At 49.4% G+C, this 23,979-nt stretch overlaps 1 protein-coding gene across 1 annotated transcript in view; it reads left to right on the forward strand.

Annotated features, from left to right (window-relative positions):
- Positions 1-23,979, forward strand: part of MYH9 (myosin heavy chain 9) — a 386,037-nt gene that overhangs the window by 294,700 nt on the left and 67,358 nt on the right. Inside the window, exons 28-29 of the mRNA XM_088481216.1 lie at positions 12,070-12,276; positions 12,351-12,455. Coding sequence (XP_088337342.1) covers positions 12,070-12,276; positions 12,351-12,455 — 312 coding nt within the window. The remainder of the gene's footprint in view (positions 1-12,069; positions 12,277-12,350; positions 12,456-23,979) is intronic.

Consider the following 23,979-nt stretch of genomic DNA (forward strand, 5'->3'; position numbering starts at 1 on the left):
CATAGTCGCATCTGATAGTGTGTCAGAACCGCGTACCGGCGCGTGATGAAAGCTGATCTTCTGGCAGCCGCCGGGCTTAGGAGACCGTGCCGGGCCCCCTCTCTAACTCCATCTTCGCTCCCCAGCCACAGTGTAAGGGCTATTGCCCAGACATGACTGCAGCCAGACCAGTGCTCACAGTACTCAAGGCAGCTGTGGCCACCGGGCCAGTCAAACAGCTCCCTGCTGTAACCGCACCACCCCCAGTGTCCCTGTCCTGCCTTCTCTCAGGCAGTTGTAGCAGTGATGATGGGGCTTTCTTTTTTATTATTTATTTATTTTTTTAACTGTATAAAGCAAGTTTTCTCAAAATAGGTCCCCAAATTAGTTTTTTTTTTTTTCCCCTCGGGTTCCATAGGGTCCACAGGAATGACCTTTGGGTATGGGGTTGGAGTGATCCAGGCACCAAACAGTTACAAGCTTTAGCTTCTAGGATGCACCTGGTCGTTCTCCTTATATACCTTGCCCCTGGCTACAGGCACTCAGTTTTTCTGTGCAGGAGATGCACCTTTTTAGACAGGACTGCTCAGGCAGTCCCAAGCTTTGTGTTTTTGTTTTTTTTTCCTCAGAGCAAACAGCGCTAGGCGTCCTCATGGACGCCCGTGCTGCTGCTCCACCTACCCCACCATCACCGCAACACCATTGAGGGATCTGGTAATTTTGCCGGGTGCCAGCGGACTTTGACTAGCGATGACGCTGGGCCCGGGACTGCAATCGGAAAACACACGGACACAGGTAAGGTGGTCCCCCGTTTGCGGGGAACCACGTGGCAGTCCATGCCTCCGGTAGTAGAGAACTGCTGGAGGTTACTGTATTAGGGAACCGGGGACGACTGCTTCTCTCACTAGACCACCGGGGCATACAAACCTGGTGCTGGGGACAGTGGCCGCGGCCATGTAAAAGGCCAGTGCACCTGGTGGATTGATACGGCCTAGGGAAGGTAGCCTCTCCTTGACAGCCCCTCCCCCAGCCCAGACGCCGATCCAGAGGCAAGGATTTTGCGTGTCTGGGTTGCTCCTCCCTGCCTCCCTTGTATTTGAGACATCCAGAGACTACTTTCAAAGTGCTCTACTGTAGCTGCGAATCTCAGGAGGTTTGGTCAGTCTCCCTGTATACATCTCCTTTGGTGGCCAGGTTATACAGAGCTCAATATCCTACTAAGCTTTTGTGCTTTTTGTAGTTGTCTAAAAGCCTATTGCAAATATAGTGCTTAAATGTATGTGACTTATGCTAGTTCTGCTGTATGTTATACTGCCTTTATTTTTTCTGATGGCCTGTCAGTTATAGCTATCAATGCTATTTCTCCTCATCCCTCTGACAGGGTATGGGGTTTTCTGTGTACTTCACATTTACTAAATATTTGTGAAGGTGGTCACATTGCATTGTTACCTTTTATACTTGTATATGCTAAGCGTAAAGAGAAACGGGTTCAGGCAGGTTTTATTTATGACTTTCAGTTATAACTATCACTGCTATTGCTCCATTTAACCCTGACGTACCATGTGCGTAAAGTTTAAATTGTAGTTCACATTTACTTGTGAAGACTAAGCTGCCTGTCCTCTCTCCTAATTAATCAGAGATGCTCAGCTGCAATTGAGTGACAATGTGACTGCGATTTAGTGCCCATTTGCAGATCTATTTACATGTATGTTGATTCTATCAATCGTATGTGTTTAGGTAGTTGACTTTAATACCCTTTTGCAAATATATGCATTTTATGTGACTTATGCTAACTCTGCTGTTGAAGAAAATTTTTTTTGTTTTGTTTTTTTCCTAGACCCCAACTACCTGGTGTATAGGGGTTAGAGAGTACTTCATTTATTTTTATCTGTGAAGGGGGTCACATTGCATGGTTAACCCTACACTTGTAGGTTACTTGCTAATATTTCCAATGTCTCAGGACAAAGGTAAATAGGAGACTAGTTTCATGTAAGTCCTGTGCAGTTGGCCTCTCAGGATTTCATACAGGAGGGACTGTGTTGATTGTTCACCACAACAGTCCACCTCGCAAGCACCTAGGGGTCACCTTGAAAGTCCTCCTGGTCTCGGGTTATGACGCAGTTAGTGAACCGCTTATCAGTCCCCACACTGCCTCCCACTTTGGATTTCCCACAGTGATTACAGCCTACTATGTTTCCTCTTCCCATACATCCTTCCTGGATGGTGCGGTATGTCCACTTAGTTCAAAACCTGGCTTTTAGCATGCACATATCTGCAGATGTTACAGGCAAATAAGGAATCTGCCGTCTAAGCATATAAATGGACTGCACCATCCTCCAGGCCACCCTGCTTTCAGATTCTTATACATCATCTGAGGAGGCAGAGGATACACAGGTTTCTCCCTCTGGCTCTATATCCGAGAGGAGAAGCGTCATTAATCAGTGGATGTTCCTATCTAGCAGGGGTTGTTAATTCAATCCTCCAATATAGAAGATGAAGTACCGGCTCCTAAAAGCATTCAGACGCCATATAGTGATTTACTGTAGGCTGGATTACTTTAATCTGAACTGGTTACTGAGTTTATGGGGGAAGCATGGAACACTCCAGATAACCTGTTACAGATTCCGAAAGGACTAGTGTCTATTTACCCTCTCCCACAGGTAGAGTGCATTAGATGGGAAATCCCCCTCCATACTGGGGATTCTTGCGTGTCATCGTCCTAAAGGATTACTCCCCAGAAGGTTGTTTGCACAACTCCCCCATCAGATTCTTTCTAGGCCCTTGCCCTCTAGAAGACCATACATGCCTTGCTAAATTCAGGGGTGATAATCCCGGTTTCTTTGGCTAACAAGGAAGCCGTTATTACTCAGATTTGATTCAGAAGCTAATTTGGTCTCTTCGCTCTATTCCTGTGGTTCTCAAACTCTGTCTTCAGGACCCCACACACTTCACATTTTACCGATTCACCTAGCAGGTGCACAGGTGTATTCATTACTAACTGAAACATTTTAAAAGCTCCATAGGTGAAGCTAATTATTTCACTTGTGATTGTGAGGAGACCTGGAAAACATGCACTGTGTGGGGTCCTGAGGACAGAGTTTGAGAGTCTGTGTTCTATTCTGAATCTGAAATCTCTCAGCCGGTTCATCCATGTGCCCAGGTTCCATATGGAGACCCTACGGTCAATTATGCTGGCAAAGGAACCTGGGGATTTCATGGTTTCCTGGACATACAGGATGCATATCTGCATCCACCTTTGCACTATTCCACCAAGGGCTTCTGAGTTTTGTTATACTTCAGCAACATTACCATTGCCCTTTGGTCTGTCCACAGCCCCTCGGGTGTTTACCAAGATAATGGCAGTCAGGGCTGCTCATTTTAGGAGTCCGGATACTGCCATGCTTGGACAACCTCCTGATATTGGCAGTCTATGGAGGTTTTAAAACCTCTCCAGCTGACGACTGCCTGTCTACAGGAGCAGAGCTGGATAATCAATTGGGGAAAAAGTCTTCCCTTTCTCCAACCCAGCAGATGGTACATCTAGGAGGCGCTACTGGATTCCCTGGCACAAAGGCTTTCTTCCAGTGGACAAGATTTCGGCTCCTCAATTGCGGGTGCGAAAGCTGCTCCGCAATCAGGATATCCATTCACTCAGCAATGCAGGTCCGGGGGGGGGCGTGGTATCCAGTTTTGACATTGTGGAATATGCCCAAGTCCATTTCAGGCCTCTGCAGCTATGTATTCTCTCCCGGTCGAACGGGCAGTATCATCTGATATGGTCCCTCCATAGACACTCCATGGCCTCTTCCTCTATGCCAGACCTGCACCCGGACCTTCCTTGTCTGTCTTTGACGGTGTAGCTCTTGAGTCTTCCACCTTAAGAGCCAAAGGTTTTACTAGCATTGTAATTCAGATGATGCTTAGGGCACGAATCCTTCCTCTGCCCGCATCTTTTACAAAGTTTGGCATTCGTATTTTCAATTGGTGTTTCCATAGAAAATACGAATCTACCGCTTTTAGGCTCTCCCGAGTGCGTGCTTTTATCCAGGCTGAGTTAGACCTTGGTCTCCGCCTGGCCATCCTGAGAGTTCAGGTATCTGCACTATCAGTTTGGTTTCAGCTAAGGATGGCCCCTCTGCCTGATGTTAGAACATTTTTGCAGGGTGTTCTGAGGGTTCAGCCTCCCTTTGTTCCTCCTTGGGATTTGTCTCTAATTCTCAGGGCTCTACAGGCTCCCCCATTTGAACCCCTGAACTCAGTAGACCTCAAGTGGTTGACAGCGAAGACCGTTTTTCTTCCCTATCCCCTCTGCCCGCAGGGACTCTGATTTGACAGCACTTTCTTCTTGCTCCCCCTTTTTGATCTTTCACCAGGATAGAGCTGTTCTACGTACCAGGGCGTGTTACCGTCCTAAGGTAGCATCCCTTTTTCATGTAAATGAAGAAATTGAGGTTCCAGCCTCCAGACCTTTTTTGTAAGTGAAGCTTCTCTGGATGTTGTACATGCCCTCTATCTATGTGGATCATACCAACTCCTTTAGGAAATCAGACTTTCTACTTCAGGATCCATAGAAGGTCCACAGGGTGACCTTGGGGTATAGATGATGCAGTCATCCGTGCACCTTATGCAGTAAATTTTTCTCCCAGGATGCAACTGGTCTCCCTCTATACCCCGGGCCAGGGGCTCCTCAGTTTCGTTGGGTGCCCGGCCGGAGTCTGGTCACTGAACACGCAGTGGGGCTGTTGCTAACAGCCCCTGAAGTTTGAAGATTCCAGTGCGGAAAGTCCAGTGGAAATTCGCACTGCCGCGTTATCCCGCTGGTGCTGAGACGCCGGTACTGATCGTGGGATCTCGGCGGGCCTCTGGGGTCTTGGCTAGCATGGACCCCGAAGGATCCCTAGACTGCAGGTAAGTAACGCACACTGCAATGGTACGCGCCGAATCAGTCTTTTCTCCAGGGCTGGGGACTCCCTGGGGTTGACAGCGTGTGGAGCCAGGCACTGAGTCTTGCGCTTCCACAAAGCCACCTGGGACAACGGGCTGGAGTTTTGCGGAAACGCTCCGGTGTCCTGGGGGGTTAATCGCTGGCCAGGGAAGGCAGCCTTGCTTATTTCACAGCCTGCTCCTGCTGGCGGCACAGCGCACCTTTCCAGAGTAGGTCTGGCTGGGCTGTGACCGCTTCTGTCTCCACCCACCATGAGCCATTTCTCCTGACTACGTGTCTCAGATCTCGGCGAGCGGTGCGGAGTCTGGGTCCCCCTATACCGCTTCTCCTGGTGGTGGTCAGTGTATGTAGTGCTTTGTCTTACTAAACGCTAAGTCTGTGTAGCTGACTAGTAAGTGTCATTAAGTGCAAGTATTGTTCTGCATTGTCTGCGACTGTATGCTAGCGTTGTCTGTCTGACTTTCTTTCTGTACTGTCAGCCAATTTTTGCTATCCCTGTACCTATTCTGCTATTCTAAGCCATAGCACTGGTGGTGTGCGGGTGCAGCTGAAGTCGCAGTCTGTTAACTTACTATGCAGTCACATCTAAAGAGTGGTATTCTCTTCACTATGTCTGGCAGTGAGAGTGACATGCCTAATGTGGCTCCTACTAAGCTATTCTGTAAAAAATGTACAGCAGTGTTAAGGGCGGGGGACATGGACTCCTCAGAGGCTATGTTTGCAGTGTTATACCCTTCCAGGTCCCTTTTGCGGCTTCTGCCGCTCAGCAGGAGCCGCCAAGGGAGTGCTTTGCAAAAGCACTGACAACCATTGCGGGGCGTTTGGCAGGCCCTCCTGTCTTTCCACAGTTCGGTTTTCAACAACAGCACCTTTTGCCAGCGCAGAACCTGCTGCAACCATCTGCACCCACGCAAGTGTTGCTCCCCCCAGTGGGTTAATACAGTTTCCGCTGTATTACAAGGTGCGACTGAGGCCCGGCAGAGTGACGCACCCGTCAGCAGAACTGCTAAAAGGGTCTTGCTGTAGTCGCAATCTACGGTGTGGGATGAAGATGTGTCATCTGATGGACTGCTCCTGGATGAGTCTGACTCTGAGCCCCCTCCCCAAGAGGCAGGGGTCAAGTCAAAAATATATATTCCAGGTCTGATGCAGGCTGTGAAGGCAGCCCTGATCATTGAGGATGAGCTTAAGTCTAGGCATGCATATTTCATGGAAGAAAAGGTGCCTGAGGCTATATTTCCGTTGTCTGACCAACTGGTGAATCACTTGGCGGTAGCTTGGAAAACGCCTGGAAAGCGTTATCAACCGCAGAAGCGTCTGTCTCTGCTTATCCTTTTGCTGAGAATTATTTTACCAAGTGGGAGACTCCACCGATGGATTCCCATGTCACGCGCTTGGTAAAAAGTGCAACGCTACCTATGCCTTTCATATCGTCCCTGAAGGATTCTACAGATAGGAAGGTAGAGGTATCGTGCTGACCAGCTATGGCCATTTGCTGGGTGGCTCGGGCCATGGAATGTTGGGCTAATAGCCTGGAAACATCCTTAGCCCATAATGCTACCAGAGAACAGCTGAATCTTGTGGGAAACCTCCGAGATTCTGCTACCTACATAAATGAGGCAGCATTGGATATTGGCTTACTAAATGTCAGGATTTCTTCAGCAGCTCTCCGCTCTCTGTGGGTCTGTTCTTGGAGGGCTGATGTGGAATCCAAGAAGGGATTGGAGTTTTTGCTTTATGACGGTAAAGTCTTGTTTGGCCCTGATTTGAACAAGATTGTGAATACCGTTTACAGTGTTTGCAAATACGCGCTATAGCGCAAATTTTACCCGGGATTGAGCACTGGGGACTTATTTTTAAAAAGTAGCTGGGTCCCCGGGGATGTGCTGTGCTGTGGCCAATCCCTGACAGCTCACTGCAGCACAGCGTGTAACAAACACAACGCTGTTTGTTATAGCAGCCAATTAGAGTCAGACAGACTCGCATTGGCTGCTGCTGTGAAAAGCTGTGCTGGGATCAAGTGTCTGATCCCAGCATCGGCACAGCTGCAGGGGCCGGCAGAGGAGATGTGTCCCCTGCCGGACACTTACGTGCCCGGCGCTAGGACAGTGTTTGTTCCCAGCGCCGGGGTAGGCAGCCGTGGCGGGTACCTGGTGAAGAGACCACCTGGTCCCTTCCACCAGCGTCAGCGGTAAAGTGGCAGCGGGAGAATCTTGGCTCCGGGCGCAAGCTATGTGGAGCTCGGCGCCCGGAATCCAAGAAGCGGCAGTGGTTGTTTGGCACTGGCCGCAAGCCAAACACTGCCAAGAGGAGGCAGACGCGGCTCGCCACGTCATAGCTGCATATTCCGATTGTTTCAAGTCACCGTTTTCTCAGGTTTGCTGCGTCACAACATTTAGTTTCAGGCTCTACCGTTTGGCCTTGCAACTGCACCTTGGGTGTTTACAAAGGTCATGGCGGTAATGGCAGCCCATCTGCAGGGGATCCGCATGTTACCATACCTGGACGACCTCTTACTGCTAGCAGGGTCCCCAGAGGTGCTTCACCACCATCTGCAGCTAACGATATTTGTGCTCCAGGTACACGGGTGGTTTGTCAATTGGATGAAGTCTTCACTGATTCCGTCTCACTGATTCACAACAAAGGATTTTTTTGACAGCAGAAAAGATCTCCACTATGCAGATGCGTGTACGCAGATGCCTTCACAGTCGCCGAGTGTCAGTCCACTCAGCAATGCAGTTACTGGGATCTATGGTGTCGATGTTCAACATGGTGGAGTATGCCCAGTTTCATTCCCGGCCTCTGCAGCAATCGATCCTCTCCAAGTGGGACAGATTTCACCATCATAGGCGGACTCAAACGATGGTGCTCTCTCCAGAGGTGCTCCTGTCTCTGGTGAGGTGGATTGTCTGTAGCCACCAAGTCAGAGGGTGTCCCTTGTGGATCTCGGACTGAGTCCTTCTGATGACGGATGCCAGTCTTCGGGGTTGGGGCGCAGTGACGAGCTTAAACTCCCTTTCAGGGAAGGTGGACCGCAGAAGAATCTGCTCAACATATTGGAACTTCAGGCAGTCTTCAGGCCCCTACAACAAGCCAGGCTGATGCTTCACGGAAAGCCCATGCAAGTGCAGTCAGACAACGCCACGACGGTGGCTTACCTAAACCGTCAAGGAGGAACTCTTAAGTCAGTCAGCAATGACAGAGGTGTCACGCATTCTGACATGGGTGGAAAGCCATCTACCAGCCATATCGGTGGTGTTCATTACAGGAGTGCTGAATTGGGAATCGGACTTCCTCAGCCATCACGACGTGCATCCTGGGGAATAGTCTCTTCACCAAGAAGTGTTTCAGCTCCTAGTGGACCTCATGGTCTCTCAACTAAATCGCAAGCTGCCACAGTACGGGTCCAGTACAAGAGACACCAGAGCTCTCTTGGTGGACACTCTGTCAAGTGGACCTTCCAGTTTACGTACCTGTTCCCATCTCCCCCCTTCCTCGTGTTCAACGAAAGTTCAAATAAGAGGGAGGCACGGTACTGCTGGTGGCTCCTACGTTCATGGTACTAAGCTCTTCGGAGCCTCTCCATCGACACTCCGTGGCTGTTGCCTCAACGTCCGGACCTGTTTTCTCAGGGTCCTTGCCTCTACCTAGATCTGGGTCATCTGTCTTTGACGGCGTCACTCTTGAGACATTCCTCTTAAGGTCCCAAGGGTTTTTCCGGCTCTGTGGTTTAACACCATGCTCAGAGCATGTAAACCTGCTTCTGCTAGAATTTACCACAGGGTATGGCATACCTATTTTGAATGGTGTCATCCAAAAAGTTATGACCCCCATGTGTTTAGGATATCCAGAGTGTTGGTTTTCCTGCAGGCAGGTTTGGACCTTGGTTTCCGCCTTGCTACACTGAAGGTCCATGTCTCGCCCCTTTCAGTATGGTTCCAGCAACGGTTTGCTCCTCTTCTTGACGGTCGCACCTTTCTGCAGGGAGTCCTTCGTATCCAGCCTCCCTTCGTCCCTCCTGTAGAGCCTTTGGGATTTGCCTGTTGTCCTTAGGGCCCTCCCTTTGAACCACTGGGCTCAGTGGACCTCAAATAGCTTACTGCCAAGACTGTTTTTCTTCTGGCCATTGCTTCTGTCTGAAGAGATTCCGATTTAGGGGCTCTCTTGTCGTTCCCCATTTCTAGTGTTCCACAGGGACAGGGCAGTGCTTCAAACTCTCCCTGGGTTCCTTCCTAAGGTGGTCTCTAATTTCCACATTAATGAGGAAATGTTGTGCCTGTCTTTAATTCTCCAGACCTCTCGGCAGGTGAGGCCTCATTGGATGTGGTACGTGCCCTCAAGATTTATGTGGCTCGTACCAGTTCTCTGTTTTCTATTTTTTTTTACTGACAGAGCAAGCAGCGCTTGACTTTGCAACAGTTGTTGAAAGGCTGTAGAAGTAGCCGCTAGACTGCACTGAGGTAGAGAGCATGTCTCTCCATGAAGGAGTCATAGGAGTTCCCGGTATCGCGTGTACCTGTTGTGGCAATCCCATAGGTGGAGTTACTGCAGGGACTGCTAGGCAGTGCACAATCTTTGCCAACACCTGTGAAAAGGAATCCCAAGAGGGCTCCTGAGCAGGGGCTGGAGGGACAGATTGGAATGATGATGTATAACAAGATGCACATCGACCATCTTGAATCAAATCCTCCTGGGTTGAGAGGGTGCTATAGGTACATGTAGGTAAGCGTCCTCAATCAAATCTTACAGGTGCTATTACTCGTCCAGCCGTGGCTACTGCCTGGGTGGTCAATCCATTGAGATCTGGGCAGATGCTCTAGAGAACAGATTTCCCACTGAAGCTTCTCGGAAACAGCAGTCCTACATCTCGCACATCAGGGATGCAGCTTCCTATTTAGGAGAAGCTGCTTTGGATACTGGTCTCCTAGCTTTTTGGCACACTCTCCAGACATCCTTCACCGCCATTTTCAGATAACCATTGCCTTTCTACAAACACACATCCAGTTGATGAACCAGCCAAGTCTTCTCTGACCCCCTTCTCAAAGGATGGTACATCTGGGAGCCCTTCTGGACTCATGTTTCGCCTACTTCACCGTGGAATCTCAACCTAGTTTTCTCTTTTTCCGTCTGTGGTTTTTGAACCCTTAGACGAGGTGGATTTGCAGTTTCTCACTTGGAAGCTGGTTCTATTGTTGGCCCTGGCTACGGCTAGGCGTGTTTCAGAGTTGGGGGCTCTTTCTAGTCTCTCCATTTCTTGTTTTTCACGACGACCAGGTGGAACTTCGTACTTGCCCTCCCTTTTGCCGAAGGTACTATCTGCCTTGCATATCAAATAGCAGATTGTCCCAGTTCTCCTGGATTCTTCGGGGGGGGGGCTTTGCACTCCCTGGGTGTGGTGAGTTATCCGTGTCTATGTGGCCCGTACAGCGGGCTTACACAAATATGATGCTCTTTTTGTTCTTTATGATGCACCTCAGGGGGGGTTGTCCTGCGTCCAAGCAAAGTTTGACCCAGTGGATCTGTTTGGCTATTCGGCAGGCTACTTTTGCCAATGCTCGGTACCCACCTGTGTTCATTTCGGCGCAACCTTTTTTCTCCAAAAATGGTTATCAGGCTATCCAATTAGCCGCAGTCTTCACAAGTCCGAAGTCTTCCAATTATCGACAATTAGTTTTCACCATCTGAGTAGGTGAAAAGTAGTGTCAAATCACTATTTTTGGCTGAAAATGTTGGGACTTTGGGCCCGATTAAGACCCGATCGCAAGACTGCATTCGCACGCAGCCTGTTATCGTAAATCGACCGCAGCTAGCACGCAGAACCTTCACACAGTGATTACAGGACCGGAGCGTTTGAGGGTGGTGACAGGGGTGGTCAGAGAAACGCAGGCGTGTCTGTGTTTCAACGCCATTACAGGTGCGTGCATACGCATCCTAACGTCTAGTTACACACACATAGATTAGCAATGTTTGCGGTAGGTTCAGGTCAACCGCAACTTCATTAGCATATTTTCTCATCAGCTGGCAGCGTGCGAACAGGTCTGTATTGGGCCCTTTGTGCAGAACACCTGGGACATTCCCCTTAATGACTAGGCAAAAATATTTTTTTAATTGGCTTATTTGGGCCAATAATGACGTCATTTTTGGGTTGAAAAAATAGAGTGCAGGATAATGGGTTCAAAATAGTGGGTTAGGTATTTTGGAGTCTCTGTGGATGGGGCAGGTGTTTTTAAACATTGCAGGAGTCAGTGACAGTTGTATTTTTTTTTTTATTATTTTATTTTTTTAATTAAATCTCCCATAAATGGCTCAAATATACTTACCCCCACTGTATGTACCCCTAATTTAACTAGAGCATTACCTTTGAAAAAAAAATGATAGTAATATTTTTTGTCCACTGTTATAGAAAAATGCATATAGCAGCCATTTGACATAATTTAAGAACACCAAACCCTTTATGGCCACTAACCGACATCTTTACTGTTACCCAATATTAGTTTACCTTTGGGGTACAGGCTGAGTTTCCCATTTTCACCTGTACTTTTCATTTCTGCTAGAATTGTTGTGCGAATGTGTTAGTTGGTTTTGCAATAGGATTGACCGATAAACAGGAATGTGCATACATGCGATTAGTGGCAAATTTGTGCGATGGGTCCGAAAGTTTTATCCAGAGAAAATGTATCGCTGTCATTGCTAATTGGAAACCCCTCTTAGTTTAAATCTCGCTCTGCCATCAGAAGAACCTATGGTGGCTGGATCGGGTAATACCCCTAACAGAAAGGTCTGTACTGCCATAATCAATGTCAACTTTCTTTGAAAGTAAACTGACAAAGCAGTTACTTGTACTTTTAAGGGAATCTCAACACAACAGAAGCAAGAAAATGAAAAGACCTACCTAGAGAAGTGTAGGTATTCTAGAGACTTTTGTATGAGCAGATATTAGTAGCACAGCATAACTCCATGCCCTCTACTGCTCAAGTTGCTGCCAGTCAATGCATAATTCAATGTATCTGTGCTTTTGGGAACACGTTTATGCTGGGACTCTGCATGGGCAGTGACAGTGATACAACAGTGCATTTTTTTGGACTAACCAAAAGTAGTGTGTTGAGCCTTTGCTGCTTAATAAAAGGCATATTTTTTTCTCTTAGGTGAAAGGAAACTTGGAAAAGACCAAACAGGCTCTGGAAAGTGAACGTAATGAGCTAGCCAATGAGGTTAAAGCTCTTCTGCAGGGTAAGGGAGACTCTGAGCATAAGAGGAAGAAAACAGAGGTACAGCTCCAGGAACTGCAAGTAAAAATTACAGAGGGCGACAGATTTCGGGCCGAGCTGGCTGAAAAGGCAAATAGGTTGCAGGTAGGTTGATTAATATCTAAAATCAGTGTATAGTTTACTTTGAGTATTTTATTGATCACTTATTGACATTTCAGGTGGAGCTGGACAATGTTACTGGTCTTCATTCACAAGCAGACAGCAAATCTATAAAGCTTGCCAAAGATTTCTCTACATTGGAATCTCAACTTCAAGATACTCAGGTATGTCTAATCTGAGTCCGTATTTTAAAATTATAAATAGGGAATATGTCCTGTGTATCCTGTATTGTAGACGATAAAGCTACTAGTGTTCATGCTAGGCATGTGGGCGCATCGTGGGGGGTGACAGCATAAACTGCAAATTGCAGCATATGACAGTCTCCGTATTTGGCTGGGGTTGCAGTGCATTATCCAGACAAAGGTACACATTTGACATAATCTGAATGTCAATGTCAAAGTGGTACTACTGTGTGGCATAATGTGCATAAGTGGCACTACTGTCGTTAGCTGCTGAGCATGATGGGCATGTGACAAGCTGGTGAGCATGGAGACTTGACAAATGCTGGTGACCTGCGGAGGAGGAGTCTGGTGGTATATACAGAGACATGTTTGGCTATGACAGCATATGTGTAATATATATTTCTACTTCAGGGTCCATAGGGGGTCCACAGGGTTGACCTTGGGGGGTATAGCTGGATCTGGATCCACGGGCACCACGCAGTTAAAGCTTTGCTGCTCCCAGGATGCACTTGGGTCCATCCTCCTCTATACCCCGCCCCTGAGCCCAGGCACCTCAGTTTTAGTTGGTGCCCGGCCGGAGTCGGGTCACCCTGACACGGTGGGGCTGCATAAGCAGCCCCTAAGCTTAATTTTATTTTATTTTTTTTCTAAAGATTTTATTTATTTATTTTTTACTCTTCAGAGCGGCAGAATCAGACTGTCCATCTGGACGTCCATGCTGCCGCTCCAACAGCCCCGCTGGCGCTGTGACGCCAGTACTGATCTGGGGATCGCAGCGGGACCCCGGAGTCAGTACTAGCGTGGCTCCGGGACCTCCCACTGACTGCTGCCGGATGCACGGGGCCAGGTAAGCCACGTGCACGCACGTGGCTAAAACTGCAGTCTTTAGCCGCCGACTCTGGGGACAGACCGGCGGCGGTGGGCTCCCCCTTCACTGGCATACCCCATCTGACCGCTGGACCACCAGGGTATAATTGCTGGAGGGGAACCAGTGTCCTTGGGGTTAATCACTAGCGAGGGGAGGCAGCCTTCCCTGGTTTAGCGGCTCCTCCCCTCAGCCCAGCGCACCTTCTCTTATGCGTGCTGGCGTCGCTTTGCTGTTCCTGCTTCGGCCACTCCTCCTCAGAGCTCTCCGGCTAACAGTGGAAAACGCAGATCTCCCAGGCGGTGCGTGGACCAGTCCCCATGCGTACCTCTCCCCTGCAAAAGGAGAGTGTTCGCAGCGCTATAGCCCTCCCAGACACTGAATCTGGGCGGTTGATTGTAGCAAAAGGTGCAGTGAGTATAACGTCCTGCATGGTATGTGACTTTTTGCTAGTGCTGCTGTCTGTGCTAATTTCTGCTGACTGTCATCTTATCACTTATCCCTTTCCTTCTCCTACAGGCCCGCAGGTGTGTGGGGGAGGGGTGTTCTTTCTGTGTACCTCACTTATATAGATCTACGTATTTGTGAGGTCTGTCACATACAGTGGTGTGCTACTCAGTACCATATTGTGGGCTGGTTGTGTTGCATACTTGGGAGTGCGCAGGTGTTATACGCCTCACCTCTTTTCGGTGATACATATTTATTGCATATTGTGTCATGTCTGATGAGAATGAGCGCTCCGTGGCTCCTGTGGTGTTTTCCTGCTGGCGCTGTTCGTCAGGGGTTGATGGGGTGGATTGTCTCAGGACAGTCTGTGCGGGCGGTGCCAGCTGGTACCTCTAAACCCCCGGGGACGCAGGATCCTCCTTGGGCGATGTTTTCACAAGTGATGGCGTCGATCGCGGACCGACTGCGGTCCCTTCTAGGGCGTTTATTTATTACCAGTTATTTATATAGCGCACACATATTCCGCAGCACTTTACAGAGAATATTTGGCCATTCACATAAGTCCCTGCCCCAGTGGAGCTTACAATCTATGTTCCCTATCACATGTACACACACTGGGGTTAATTTGTGTTCGGAGCCAATTAACCTAGCAGTATATTTTTGGAGTGTGGGAGGAAACCGGAGCACCCGGAGGAAACCCACGCAAGCACAGGGAGAATATACAATCTCCACACAGGTAGGGCCATGGTGGGAATTGAACCCACGACCTCAGTGCTGTGAGGCAGTAACGCTAACCATTACACCATCTGTGCGTTGCCCCAGCCTACCGTCCCACGGTTGTTCTGCATTTGTTGCAGTCTCCCCCGCGTCTCAGACTGTGGGTCCTTATTCGGGGGTTACCTGTGTACGTGCAGTCTCCCGCAGTGACGCAGCAGTCTATGGTACCCGGGTGGATGTCCTCTCCAGCTCTGTTCAGAGCCTGGCGGCCTTGTCATCGGCTTTTCAGTCGATGTTACACAGTGATTTGCCCCCAAAGGCGTCCAAGCGACCCGTTCCGGCTTCACTGGCGGCGCAGTTCACTGACACGGACGTGCCTTCGGATGACTGAGAGGTCCATGAGGAGGCGGATAACGGGGCCCAGGAGGTGGAGGCTAAGTTCTCCATTAATGTGCCGGCATTGGTTAGGGCGGTGCGGGCCATCCTTCATATAGAGGAGGATGTGCCAGCTCCCAGGTCGAAGTATCCTAATTTTCAAAAGGCCAAGGTAGCTTCGACTGTTTTTCCCCTGTCCGACCAGTTAACGGATCATATGGCGGGGGCCTGGCAGTTGCCCAGCAAGAGATTCCGACCATAGAAACGGTTGGCATCCAACTATCCTTTTCCTGAGGCTCATTGCAGGAAATGTGAAACCCCGCCTGCGATGGATTCCCATGTCACCCGCTTCATTAAAAGCGCTACTTTACCATTGCCGTTTATCTCCTCCCTGAAGGATCCCACGGAAAGGAAAGTGGAGACTTGTTTAAAGTCTATCTACTCTCTCTCGGGGGCAGTGGCCCGTCAGTCCATGGCCATCTCTTGGGTGGCTAAGGCCATTGATAGCTGGGCCAACGCTTTGGAAGATACCTTTCCGGACGATGCTCCGGATATCCAGAAAGCGGTGATAGGACAGATGAGAGATGCGGCTTTACTATATTGGGGAAGCATCGTTGGATGCAAGCCTGCTGACCTCTAGGGTGTCGGCTGCAGCTGTGTCGGCTTGTCGGTCCTTGTGCCTGCGGTCCTGGAGTGCTGATGCGGATTCTAAAAAGGGCCTGGAGGCCTTGCCTTTTAATGGAGAGTTGCTATTTGGTCCAGATTTGGACAAAATAGTGGATACTCTGGCTAAATCAAAGTCTGCTTTCGGCTTCAGCGCCGGCTAAGGTGAGGAGCTCAGCCTTTCGGTCCTTTCGGGTTCAGGGAAAGGCCAAATGTCAGTCCTTCCCGAGACAGTCGGCGACCAAGGCCACCTCTAAGCCCAAGAAGCAGGCCTGGAGTGCCAGGCGCCCTTCTTCCAAGCAGGAAGATAAACCTTCTGCCTGATGGGACGGGCCTCCCTCTGGGGGGACCCCAGAGTGGGAGGCCGACTTCTTCAATTTGCCCAGTGCTGGCACAATACCACCACGGATGCCTAGGTTCGAGAAGTGGTCTCCCAGGGGTACGCCCTGTCTTTTCGGCACAGACCGCCCCACCAGTTTTTCTGCACGAGTCCTTCTCGGGACAAAACTAAGGCTTTGCAGATTCAGGAGGCTGTAGAGTCCTTGCTGAAAGCAGGGGTCATTGTTCCCGTTCCTCAATCACAACTAGGGACAGAGTACTACTCTATTGTTTCTGGTGCAGAAACCCAATGGTTCTCATCGCCCTATCCTCAATTTGAAGTCTCTGAACAAATTCCTCAGAGTTCCCAAATTCAGGATGGAAACGTTACGTTCCATCATTCTGGCGATGGAACCTGAGGATTACATGGTGTCCCTGGATATCCAGGATGCCTACCTCCATGTTCCGATAGCACCTTCGCACTAGCAGTATCTGAGGTTCGCTATCCGTCAGCATCATTATCAGTTCTGGGCGCTACCCTTTGGCTTCTCCACGGCACCGAGGGTATTCACCAAAGTGATGGCAATCATGGCCGCACATCTTCAGAACCAGAATGTATGGCTGCTGCCGTATCTGGACGACCTCCTTTTGCTGGCGAGCTCCCCGGAGGTACTGCTTCAACATCTCCACCTGACAATCACGGGTGGTTGATAAATTGGAGAAAGTCCTCCCTGATTCCATCACAGCGGATGGTTCATTTGGGAGCCCTGCTGGATTCTCATCAGCAAAGGATCTTCCTGACTCCGGAGATGGTCTCCTCCCTACATCTGCGGATACACAGTTGCCTGAGCAGTTGCCGCCTGTCGGTCCATTCGGCTATGAGAGTTCTAGGGTCCATGGTGTCGGCATTCGACATGGTGGAATTTGCACAGTTCCATTCACTGCCCCTGCAGATGCTGATTCTATCAGAATGGAACGTGTTACCTCACCGGATCCGCTCTCAGATGCTGGTGTTGTCCCCGGAGGTTTGGCATTCTTTGGCTTGGTGGCTTCAGACAGCTCATCAAGTTGAGGGGCGCCCCTTTTGGATCCCGGACTGGGTCCTGATCACAACGGATGCCAGTCTCCGGGGTTGGGGGGCAGTGACCGGCTCGTTGTCACTTCAGGTTCGTTGGTCTGCGGAAGAAGCACTTCTCCCCATCAACATCCTGGAACTGCGGGCGGTGTACAGGGCCCTGAAGTTGTCTGGCACCGCTCTTCACGGAAGGGCGGTTCAAGTACAGTCCGACAATGCCACCATGGTGGCGTATATCAACCACCAGGGAGGAACTCTCATTCGGGCTGCGATGTCAGGTGTCTCGCATCCTTGCTTGGGCGGAGTGCCACATTCCAGCTATCTTCATCCCCGGAGTCCTCAATTGGGAGGCGGACTTCCTCAGCTGTCACAACGTGCTTCCTGGGGAATGGTCGCTTCACCCAGAGGTGTTTCAGCTACTCGTGGACAGATGGGGGCTGCCGGAGCTGGACTTGATGTCCTCCCGTCACAAGTTGCCCGTTTATGGGTCAAGGACGAGACACAGACGCATGTCTGGTGGACGTGCTGTCGGTGAAATGGACGTTTCACCTGGCGTATCTGTTTCCTCCGATATCCCTGCTACCTCTGGTCCTGCGGAAATTCAAGCAGGACAGCGGCACGCTCGTGCTGGTGGCTGCGGCGTGGCCCAGACATCCTTGGTACTCCGATCTGAGGAGCCTCTCCATCGTCGCTCCGTACCTTCTTCCTCAGCGTCAGGACCTGTTGTCTCAAGGGCCCTGCCTTTACCCAGATCTGGGTCGGCTGTCTTTGACGGCGTGGCTCTTGAGACAGCCGTCTTAAGGTCTCGGGGCTTCTCTGGTTCGGTTATTAGTACCATGCTCAGGGCACGCAAGCCTGCTTCCGCACAGATTTACCACAGGGTGTGGTGCACTTACTTTCAGTGGTGTGAGTCCAGAAACTATGATCCTCAGGTGTTCCGAGTTTCTAGGATCTTGGAATTTCTTCAGTCAGGTTTGGACCTAGGCTTACGCCTTGCCTCTCTGAAGGTTCATGTGTCCGCATTGTCCGTGTGGTTCCAACGACTGATTGCTACACTGCCAAATGTTTACACCTTTTTCCAAGGTGTTCTCCGAATCCAGCCTCCCTTCGTGTCTCCTGTGGCTCCTTGGGACTTGGAGGTGGTTCTTCGGGTCCTGCAGGGCCCTCCTTTTGAGCCCCTGAGTCGGTGGAGCTCAAGTGGTTGACGTTTAAGACAGTTGTTTTTCTCCTGGCAATTGCTTCTGCCAGGAGGGCGTCAGTTGATGCTTTCCTGTCGCCCCCCCCCCTTTCTGATTTTCACCAGGACAGAGCGGTGCTCCACACTCATCCTGAGTTTTTACCTAAAGTGGTTTTGAAGTTCCACATCAATCAGGAACTTGTTGTGCCAGCTTTTAAGTCTACTGATCTTTCAGCTGGGGAGGCTTCATTGGATGTAGTCCGTGCGCTTAGAATCTATGTGGACCGGACTGCTTCTGTTAGGAAGTCTGAATCATTGTTTGTCCTCTTTGGTTTTCACAGGAGGGGTTGGCCTGCCAACAACCAAACGTTAGCCCGTTGGCTTTGTTCCATTATTTGTGAGGCTTATATACAGGAGGGTTTACCTGTGCCAGCCTCGGTTAAGGCTCATTCCACTCGTTCTGTGGGCCCCTCTTGGGCTGCTAGACGTGGCGCCTCTGCTGTTGAGCTATGTAAGGCGGCCACCTGGTCTTCCATTCAGACGTTTTTGAGGTTTTAGGCGTTTTACACCTTTGCCTCTCAGGATGCATCCTTCGGGCGCCGGGTTCTCCTTTCTGCACAGGAGCGTCCCCGCCCTTAGTTGAACTGCTTTGGGACATCCCCAAGGTCAACCCTGTGGACCCCCTATGGACCCTGAAGTAGAAAACAAGAGATATGGTAAGAACTTACCTTTATCTCTGTTTCTACGAAGTCCATAAGGTCCACAGGGCACCCTCCCTGACGCACCTGGCTTCATATGGGCTGTGTGGCTGGTCACCGGTTATCAGTCTCCCATTTCTGTGAGTGGTTTCTTGTGTGTTCCAGTCTTCCTTCTCTCTGTTTAGTCTCCTCCTCTGGCCTTGGCTGCTTACCAACTGAGGTGCCTGGGCTCGGGGGTGGGGTATAGAGGAGGATGGACCCAAGTGCATCCTGGGAGCAACAAAGCTTTAACTGCGTGGTGCCCGTGGACCCAGATCCAGCTATACCCACCAAGGTCAACCCTGTGGACTTCGTAGAAACAGAGATAACAATGGAAAGTTCTTACCATATCTCTTGTTTTTAAACTTGTGTACTTAGATTAAAACGCAAATGTCCGTCGTGTCAATCCCCCCCCCCCTTGCAGCTTGTCTTTTTGTCTGACTATACCTCTCCTGTAGACCTTCCTTGTGGTTACAGACAGCCTGCTGTGCACTTTTCCTTATCTAGGACAACAAGTCAGGGAAACCAGACAAGGCTCCCAAATTTAAGCAGGTATCTGCTATTTTTGTAAAAAATTTCCACTAAAGGTTGCATAGAGCCAGGTACTCTACGCGGCGTGCACTGCCGTGCCCATGGATCTGCAGCCTGGGGGTTCTGCAGATGTGTTGGTCCTGAGTGGGTCAGGTCCATGGCGAATGCTATAGCTGAGCTGAAACAGTCACAGGCTAGTGACTCTCTACCCTGTTCTCAGTCACTCCCTAGGCCCCTGTCTGAGTGTACAAATAAGCCACCATGGGCCCATAAAATGTGCCAGTGTCTATCTGAAATGGTTAAATCTATAAGTAAGATGCTATCATCTGCTGGGGTCACGGCTACCAAATGCCAGATGTTACAGCTCCCTGTAAATTTTCTTGGCAGTGATTGAGTCTGCTGATTCCTCTCGGGAGTATGGGGAGGTTAGATCCTGGCTGAGAAGAGGACTTCCTGTCTAGTACTGGTGTCCACCATTTAATTGACGCAGTTCGTCAAACACTGCAGCTGCATGATTCTGCAGGTTGCGGCCAGCTCTGCTTCTTTCTTTAAACGTAGGAAGAAGCGGGCGTCTGTTTTCCCTGTTTTTCCCAAAGTGTTATTGGAGGCTTAGCACAAGCCAGACACTAAGTTTCAGGCCCCCAAAAAGTAAAAATGTATTTATCCTTTTGCAGAGGACAATACCACACCTTGGGAAGTCCCACACAGGGTGAACGCACCTATTGTCAGATTAGCAAAAGCTAAAGTTATCCCTGTGGTGCAGTCCAAAACACTAAAGGATCACATGGTTAGGAAAAGCGAGGAGATTTTAAAATCCGTGTATCCACTTAAGGGGGTTACTCTCCGACCTGTATTGACCAGTGCTCTGGATCTCAATGCCATTGACAGGTGGATGGCTCAGATGGTATGAGGTGTCCAGTTTGACGACCCTTCTGAGGTAGTTACCTCAGCGGAACAGATCAGAGAGGCTCTTGCTTATGTCAGTGATGCCTTGTTGGTTACTTGGAACGCTGACTCAAAGTCCAAGCTTACCCTGGAAGTGGTTCCCTTTTGAAAAAGTTTTTTTGGGTTGGAAATTTTCTCAGGCCATGGGGGGTAAGAGCCCTTACCTTCCCATTTCTACACCAAAACCTAAATCTCCCAGGTTCTGTTCCTTTCAGCTCCAGAGTAGAGGAAACTTCCAATCTTTTCGCGGTATGTCCTGTATCCCCCGTAGGGGAGCCTTCAGTGGCTCCGGTATCTCAGGGACCCGCCGTCCCGGGCCCAAGTCGTCAGGCAAACAAGTCTACCTACCGTTCTGCCGGCTCCAGTTCACCAACAGGTGGTGGGGGCCTACTTGCTCAAGTTCCAGGATGTCAGTATTTGGGTGAGCAGTGTGATGTCCAGGGGTTACATTCTGGATCTCGAAGGTCCCATGCCAAAAATTATTTTTTTTTGTTACTCCTCTTCCTCAGTATCCATCAAGAAGGAGGAAATCCTCCTCTCAGCCAGGATCTACCTCGCCCTACTTCCGAGAGGAATCAGCAGACTCAAAATCACTGCCAAGAAAATTTACAGGGAGCTGTAACATCTGGCATTTGGTAGCCGTGACCCCAGCAGATGCTAGCATCTTATTTATAGATTTAACCATTTCAGATAGACACTTTTTGAAACAGACCAGTTTCCTCTTTCAGACTCGAGTGTGTGTTTCGGTTCACCAACAGTCTGGGGCTTTATTCCAGCCTTTTTAATGTGGACCAAGCCTCAATTTAAAATTGTTAAGCCCATACCTCTCCCTGGAGACGTTCAAGATGGAGTCAGTGTGTTCTTATCAGCGCCAAGGAATTTTTGGCTTCCATAGACATAAAAGATGCTTACCTCCATATCCCCATCTGGAGGGGTCATCATCACCTTTTACGGTTTGTAGTAAAAAATCTGCCATTTTCGGTTCCTTGAGTCTCTCCACGGTTCCCAGGGTGTATACGAAGGTCATGGGACCATATGGTGTCTGAGACATGCAGGATTCAACATTCTTCTTTATATGGATGTCTCAAAACTCCTCCAGGCTGTAATTTTGATTTGTAAACTTTCCCAATTCCATGCTCCTTCCGTCTCAAAGGATTGTGTTCTTGGGTCTCCTATTCGATACCCAATGTCAGCGGGTCTTTCTTCCCCTATAGAAGGTTCAGGACCACCAGTCCATCTGGCCACTTCTGCGCTTGCCTCATGTATCGGTCCTCCAGTGTATTCAACTGTTGAAAAAAAAAAATGGTTGTGGCCTTTGAGGCAGTCTCTTTTCCAAGCTTTATGCACTGACATTTCAGAACCAGATTCTACGCTGTTTGTAGAGGACAGGTTCACGGATGGACAGACAAATGTTCAGGTGGTCTCTTCAGACTTCTGTCTCTACCGTGGTGACTATACCGACCAAATCTGATCAGGGGTTCCTCATTTTAAATTTGGTGTTGGTCACCACAGATGCCAGCCTGACAGGTTGGGGCGCAGTCATTCGGGACAAGCACTTTCAGGGTTTTTGGTTCACCACAGAATTTTCTCACCCACTCAACATCCTGGAGTTGAGGGTGATGCGGAAAACCTTTATCCAGACTCAATAGTCTCTACGAGGCCATCCTGTTTGCATCCAGTCCTATAATGCCACTGCTGTGGCCTACATCAACAATCACGACAGCACTCAGAGCTGACGGGCCATTAGGAAGGAACTTTGGATTTCCTCCATATCTGCCATCTACATTCTGAGAGTGGTCAACTGGGCGGTGGATTTCCTCTACCGCCACAAAGTTAAACTAGTACGCATTTTCTCAAACACTGTCCTCAGGACCCCAAACAGTACATGTTTTACAGGTCGTCTCACAGAATCACAAGTGAAATTATTAGCTCCACCTGTGAAACTTTTAAAATGTCAGTGAGTAATGACTGCACCTAATGCACCTGTTGGGTGACATGAAAAATGTGAACTGTGTGGGGTCCTGAGGACAGAGTTTGAGCACCACTGAACTAGGAGAATGGGAACTCCACAAGGAGTGGTTTCTGAAGCTTGTGGCCATGTGGGGAAGGCCCGTCATAGATAGGCCTCCTGCTTGAACCAGAAACTTCCTCTGTACTTAGCCTGATCAAGGAACCCTTCAGCAGCATTTGTGAATGCCACAGTAGCTCCCTTGGTGTTTTCACCTGTGGTATCTGTATCCATCTTTGTCAGTGCTGCCCAGAGTTCTTCAGCTGGTTCGGTGAGAGGCTTTTCCAGTCATTCTGATTGCTTCTGACTGGCCTTATCGAAGGTAGCATACTCTGTATGAAGTAGATGCCATCATGTCCTGAAGCAGTCTACCTCTGCGACCAGATCGACTTCATCAAGGGTCGTGTCTGCACCAAGTTTTGACTCTGCTGGCTTTGACGGCATGGTTCTTGAAGCTCATATCTTGAGGGTTCTCCTGGCCAATGGTTCAGGCTCTTAAACCAGTTGCTTCCAGAATATATCATTGAGCCTGGAAGCTATTCATCTCCTGTTGTGAACGTCTGCTGCTCTTTCATTTGCCACACATCTTATCTTTTCTACAAGCTGGTTTGACAAAAGGCCTTCACCTTTCATCCATCAAAGGGCAAGTTGCAGCTCTGTCTGTTCTGTTCCAGAGGCTGTTGGACACCATTCTGGAGTTTCAGACCTTCCTTCAGGGTGTCCTTCATATCCAGCCACCATACATCCCACGTGACCCTCCTTGGGATTTGAACTTTTGTTTTGGAGGCTCTCCAGAAGGCATCTTTCGACCTCCTTGAATCCAGTGGAGTTGAGGTACCTTACTACTGGCCATTACATCTGCCAGACGTGTACTGAATTGGCTGCCCTGTCCTGCAAACCTCCCCTGCTCGTTTTCTATTTGAATCGGGTGGTTTTGCAGACTAAATCTTATTCTTTCCTGCCTAAGGTCATGTCCTTGTTCCATCTTAACCAGGACATTGTTCTTCCAGCCTTTCCATCTATTTCTTGCTCCATTGCACTGTTTGATGTGGTCCGTGTTCTCTATGTATTTACCTAGACTATACAACTTCTGTTAGGTGTGCAGACTCACTGATTTTGACTCATTCCCCAATGCAAGGTTGGCCAGCCTGAGTACTATTGCTCTGTGGGTCACCTCTACCATCTGTTAGGACTATTTGTCCTTTGATGTGCCTCTTCCAGCTTCTCTGGGCTCATTCGACTCTCACTGTTGGGGTCTCTTGGGCAATCCACCGTCGTGCCTCAATGGAACATCTGTGCTGAGCAGCGACCTGTTCCTCTGCACACCTTCACTAAATTTTACAGCTTCCTTTTTGGTGACTGGGACACAAGATTTGAGCTTTTAAATTCTGTGTTCAGCCTTGCCGGAAGCCCCCCTCCCCATTATCTTGCTTTGGGAATTCCCAGCTGTAATGTAGCATACCCCAGATGGATGATGGGGGAAATTGCATTTTTTTCTATAACTATATATCCCTTTCAAGCAATCCTTCTGGGGAACACTGCAGTTCCTGCCTGATCTACTGTTCTTGCCGGTTGGAGGAGTTTAGTTCTCTGTTTATAGATTTTGGATCTATTGGACCCAAACTCCATGAGCCACACACTGACCCAG

The sequence above is a fragment of the Taudactylus pleione genome, unplaced genomic scaffold, assembly GCF_031769625.1.
Source record: "Taudactylus pleione unplaced genomic scaffold, aTauple2 ptg000266l, whole genome shotgun sequence".
NCBI lineage: Eukaryota > Metazoa > Chordata > Amphibia > Anura > Myobatrachidae > Taudactylus > Taudactylus pleione.